The following is a 6,138-nucleotide window of genomic DNA, read 5'->3' as shown; positions in this document are numbered from 1 at the left end:
TTACCAAGAACAGCAAAGCAAAAACATTACAAATATTACAAATATACATCAATCCATCAGTATTTGTTCAACATGAAAGATAATATCCAATTACCATCTAGAAATATGAAATTAGCTTGAAGTGAAGGATGCTGGGAGGTGTAGTTCTCGTGTAGTTCATAATAGTCAACAGTCAAAATAGTCAGGTCATGAACAGTCAGACCAGCCAGGTCATGGACATTGGTAGTATTTGTAGTATTAGTTAGGGTAGTAATGATGTTATTTGCAGTATTAGTTAGGGTAGTAATGATATTATTTGTAGTGATATTTAAATGCTACCGTACCGAGGTCCTGGTCAACACAACAAATGATGTGTACTTCATAAAGCTGAGTATTCATAGAGGGTAGTGAACTGAGATGGAAGGTGTACCTGTGAGTAGGGTATAGCGTTCCGTCTCCTGGGAGGGCGGGGTCGTGGCAACTACAATACAAAGTACAGTACAGTGCGTTACAATGTTGATGTTAAACTATCAGTGTATTAATGCTAAACTATGCGTAATATAAGAGTATTGATGTTAAACTATCCGAAATATCAGTGTGTTAATGTTAAACTATCCATTATATTAGTGTATTAACATTAAACTATACATTATATCAGTGTATTAATGTTAAACTATCCATTATATTAGTGTATTCATGTTAAACTAACCGTAATATCAGTGTATTAATGTTAAACTATCTATTATATTAGTGTATTAACATTGAACTATCCAATATATTAGTGTATTTATGTTAAACAATCCATTATATTAGTGTATTAACGTTTGACTATCCATAATATCAGTGTATTAACGTGCTGGAGTCTGATCTGGGACCTGTGAGATACAACAGTTAGTAATCCATGGATTTCCTGTACACATATGATAGTAATACCAATTACCAAGAACAGCAAAGCAATACAAACATTACAATTATTACAAATATACATCAATCCATCAGTATTTGTTCAACATGAAAGATAATATCCAATTAGCATCTAGAAATATGAAATTAGCTTGAAGTGAAGGATGCTGGGAGGTGTAGTTCTCGTGTAGTTCATAATAGTCAACAGTCAGAATAGTCAACAGTCAAAATAGTCAGGTCATGAACAGTCAGAACAGCCAGGTCATGGACATTGGTAGTATTTGTAGTATTAGTTAGGGTAGTAATGATATTATTTGTAGTGATATTTAAATGCTACCGTACCGAGGTCTTGGTCAACACAACAAATGATGTGTACTTCATAAAGCTGAGTATTCTTAGAGGGTAGTGAACTGAGATGGAAGGTGTACCTGTGAGTAGGGTATTGCGTTCCATCTCCTGGGAGGGCGGGGTCGTGGCAACTACAATACAAAGTACAGTACAGTGTGTTACAATGTTGATGTTAAACTATCAGTGTATTAATGCTAAACTATGCGTAATATCAGTGTATTGATGTTAAACTATCCGTAATATCAGTGTATTAATGTTAAACTATCTATTATATTAGTGTATTAACATTGAACTATCCAATATATTAGTGTATTAATGTTAAACTATCCATTATATTAGTGTATTAACATTAAACTATTTGTTATATCAGTGTATTAAGGTTAAACTATATTATATTACCTTGTTCCGCTGGTGTCCTCCTTTTGCAGATAATCACAACACCAGTGATGACTCCCAGCACCACCAGTACACCAAGAGCAGCCCCGACAATGAGTCCAGTGGAGGTTCCCTCAGTTTCCACGTGGTGATCTAAACACGATCCAACAGAGTCAACATCAGCCGTTGATACTTCCATAGGACTCAGGCTACATCTCGTATCCTACTCATCAGGCAGCGCCAGTAGAATAATGATACTTCTTATCTAGTCCTCCATACACCCTGACTGCTCCCACAGGTCTGGACGCTGCCCCACCTGCTCAGCAGCTGCCAGAGGAAACCCCAGACTCTGCAAGACTCTTACCCCGCAAGGCTCTTACCCCGCAAGACTCTTACCCCGCAAGACTCTTACCCCGCAAGACTCTTACCCCACAAGACTCTTACCCCACAAGACTCTTACCCCACAAGACTCTTACCCCGCAAGACTCTTACCCCGCAAGACTCTTACCCCGCAAGACTCTTACCCCGCAAGGCTCTTACCCCGCAAGACTCTTACCCCGCAAGACTCTTACCCCGCAAGACTCTTACCCCGCAAGACTCTTACCCCGCAAGGCTCTTACCCCGCAAGGCTCTTACCCCGCAAGACTCTTACCCCGCAAGACTCTTACCCCGCAAGACTCTTACCCCGCAAGACTCTTACCCCGCAAGACTCTTACCCCACAAGACTCTTACCCCACCAGACTCTTACCCCGCAAGACTCTTACCCCGCAAGACTCTTACCCCACAAGACTCTTACCCCACAAGACTCTTACCCCACAAGACTCTTACAAGACTCTTACCCCACAAGACTCTTACCCCACCAGACTCTTACCCCACCAGACTCTTACCCCACAAGACTCTTACCCCACAAGACTCTTACCCCACAAGACTCTTACCCCACTCTTTAAACACAGAGATTTGGCTCGCAGGGTGGTGGACTTCACAGGTGTACTTGGCCGTGTCGTCCCCAGGAATCATCACCCACATCTTGATCTGGTTGGTCCCGTCCCCGTTAGGACGGACCCCCGTGGACTGCAGACCATCCAAGCGGTCCACCAAATGGCCATCCCTCCTGATATTCACAGTGATCTCCTTGGGGTGGAAGCCTGTGGCCAGGCAGCTGAGCATCAGGTTGTTCTTGTATGGCCTGGCGGATATGTAAACATTTGGTGGCGCTGTGGAAAGAAACACAATTATTCCCGTTTGGATCCAGTGGCTGGCAGGTTTTGGGTTCCCCATGGTCCGATTGGCGTTAAACTGACGTAGTGGTCCAAAGACCTAAGGTCCATGGTCCTAAAGGCTGCTGCAGGCTGCAATATATTGACAACCCGCGTGTAAAGCCCGACCCATATATCGGTTGGCTTATTTTATCGGTCGATGTTGGCCTTTAACGGTATTATGATGAACAATATAAATCTTTAGAAATGTAAATATATCTATATTTTGAATATCGGCTGATATCTGTTGTCGTTTACTCCCTAATATCGGCATCGGCCACTAAATTCCACTATGGATCGGGCTCTGGTACTCAGCTGAGGGGGACGGTTCCACTTACAGGCCTTAATATTGGCGTCCTTCCTGTATTTGAGGAAGGTGTCCAGCCACTGGACACACTCGTTGTGCAGGTAGCCGTCGGTGTAGTCGTTGAGCTGCTGGATGCCGTCCCACTTGCGCTTGGTCGGCATGGCTTCGTTCATGGGGGCGACCCACTGCTTGTGATCGCTGTCGAAGGACAGGAAGTCGTCTCCGTCATAGCTGTACTGGTCAATCCCGCTGACCTTCTTCTCAGCGGCTTCAGTGTTTACCTGACATCCATGTCTCCACTGGAGAACGTGGTTATCTGAGAGAGAGAGAGAGAGAGAGAGAGAGAGAGAGAGAGAGAGAGAGAGAGAGAGAGAGAGAGATTGTTAGACAGCCAGCCAACCAGACAGAGAGCCAGACAGACAGGCAGGTAGACAGGCAGACAGACAGGTAAACAACTGACAGCCAGCCAACCAACCAGACAGACAGACAGAGCACCTGTGTCGTTCTTCCTCAGGCGGTCGGTGAGGATTTTGAGGTTGACCTTGAACCACTGCTGTTTGGTCTGCCGGGAGCTGGTGCCCTTGTCCCAGTATTCCTGGTCCAGACGCTCCCTCATCCAGTCCTCCTTGGGCACCTTCACCTGGGAGTCGCTGTCAAAGTAGTCGATGGGCCGGCCGTCCAGCAGGCCTACGGCTGAGAACTCGTGGATGCCGGGCAGGCCGACGGGCCGGGTGAAGGCCGTGTAGATGTAGGTCAGCGAGTGGATTTCTGTGAGGAGCAGGGTTCAACAGCACTGAAGGGATCAGACGAGTCACCCGAACCCCCTGGGCCTCAGTGTCCCCGGTACTCTGCTACGCTTTCTCTTTCATTTGATATTTTGCATTTTGCAAGCATATCGTGATATTAACGGATTTTGTGTAAATCCCCAACGCGATAATAAAATGTAATCATATCTCACAGCCTCTTACTGACACAGCCTCTTACTGACACAGCCTCTTACTGACACAGCCTCTAATGACTGACACAGCCTCTTACTGACACAGCCTCTAATGACTGACACAGCCTCTAATGACTGACACAGCCTCTAATGACTGACACAGCCTCTTACTGACACAGCCTCTAATGACTGACACAGCCTCTAATGACTGACACATCCTCTTACTGACACAGCCTCTAATGACTGACACAGCCTCTAATGACTGACACAGCCTCTTACTGACACAGCCTCTAATGACTGACACAGCCTCTAATGACTGACACAGCCGCTAATGACTGACACAGCCTCTAATGACTGACACAGCCTCTAACTGAGACAGCCTCTTACTCACACAGCCTCTAATGATGACACCACACGCTGGGAGGGCCCAGGAGATGGACTTTGTTGTTGACGAGAAACCAGAGTCCTTAGACTGGGTAGCCCCGCCCATTCTGCCGGTGATTTGAATTCGCCCTGCAGAAGGGTCTGGAGAAGAGCAATACATATCTTCCGATATGTTTTTGCGGGAGCCAATCACCAAGCTGGCTTCTCTCTCCCCCCCCGCCCCACCAAAAAATCAGTTCTGTGTGGACGGGGCCTCAGTTGAACTAGGCCGGATGATCACGCCTCTTTTGAGCTGAAGAAAATGACAGCAGCTTCTCCGATTGAGCTTGGTCTGGCAATCTCCGATTGAGCTTTGTCTGAGATTGAGCTTGGTCAAGCTCAATCTCCGATTGAGCTTGGTCTGGCAATAGCCAGGCTACAAAGTCCTACCAACACAAAGCCAACGTGTTATGAATGGTATGCAGGCCTACTGTGATACCATCATTAACCACGGCCCCACCCTCACTGAGGAAATATGACAACGGTGTCGTCCACCACGCACACACATAACACACACTGATCTTCAGAGTCCACAGAATGAGGTGGTTTACCACACACACACACACACACACAGAGCTATATTGGTATAAACTAGTTATTGTTACATTGTAATGGTATTGGTATAACTAGTTATTGGTCTATTCTAATGGTAATGGTATAACTAGTTACTGGTCTATTCTGATGGTATTGGTATAACTAGTTACTGGTCTATTCTGATGGTATTGGTATAACTAGTTACTGGTCTATTCTAATGCTATTGTGATAACTAGTTGCCTGTTATCGAATACACGCAGACGTTGATCTGCAGTTTTTCTAGATAAAAAGCACTAGGACCTTTTTTTCCCAACAAATTTCAGAAAGTCGTTTTTAATAAAGGTTTATGAGCTGCGAGTGGTAAAATAGGAATCCTTATATATTTATATAATATATATAATATGAGTTATTGTAACTGCGTCATTGTCCCTTACTTCCTGCATCTCATCTGACCAATCAGAGCCCAAAGTGCGTGTTGCCAGGCACTTTCTGTGAGTTACCAGAACACAGGCCACTACTTCACACCATCTAAGGCCATGAAACCAATGTTAATACATACACACAAAGTATGAAATAACCCATTTTTTGATCTCTATCTGTAAGTAAAGACAGATCCGTAGCCAAATAAAGAAAAAAAAAATACTTTAGCTTTCGCGGATTAGTCGGAATAAAACCTTTTTTTACCTGCGTTCACGGTCCAAACTCCGCAGAGCAGAACCAGCGTCGACACGGACCACATCCTGATGATTTCAAGGATTCTCTTGGGTATTGGAGTCCGGTTTCAGCGGTGGTATCGCCGCTGCTCGTCCACTCGCTCTGCTCCAACTTGGGTTGATTAGGCTTGAGCTGTAAATGAAATCGACCCTTTCACCCTTTATTGATACGACCTACACGTATCAATGTTAATGCGTTGACTTCGAGTCACTTTATCGTCTCCCCCTCAGCTTTGGTGAGGTGTCCCACGGTGTCCCACACCAACACACACCTGCTGCTCCCTACGTTAGTAAGGAGAGCTGCGTTGTCCTTGACGGGTGAGTGCTGGAGGAGTCTTTACACGTCGCTTATGTCTTTGGCTT

At 45.1% G+C, this 6,138-nt stretch overlaps 1 protein-coding gene across 1 annotated transcript; it reads right to left on the bottom strand.

The window, feature by feature from the left end:
- Nucleotides 1-1,615: 1,615 nt before the first annotated feature.
- Nucleotides 1,616-5,866, bottom strand: LOC307084808 (BOLA class I histocompatibility antigen, alpha chain BL3-6-like; the record flags this gene model as incomplete). Its single annotated transcript, XM_079749310.1, has 5 exons — nucleotides 5,747-5,866; nucleotides 3,664-3,936; nucleotides 3,200-3,484; nucleotides 2,541-2,819; nucleotides 1,616-1,758 (listed from the first exon to the last, which is right to left on the bottom strand). The coding sequence occupies exons 1-5, from the start codon at nucleotides 5,799-5,801 to the stop codon at nucleotides 1,616-1,618; spliced, it is 1,035 nt and encodes a 344-aa protein (XP_079605436.1). The 5' UTR covers nucleotides 5,802-5,866.
- Between the last annotated feature and the right edge of the window lie 272 nt (nucleotides 5,867-6,138).

This window comes from Pollachius pollachius (genome assembly GCF_949987615.1).
Source record: "Pollachius pollachius genome assembly, chromosome: 13".
Lineage (NCBI taxonomy): Eukaryota > Metazoa > Chordata > Actinopteri > Gadiformes > Gadidae > Pollachius > Pollachius pollachius.
Note: the sequence above shows the minus strand (reverse complement) of the source record. Positions and strands in the feature narration are given on the sequence as shown.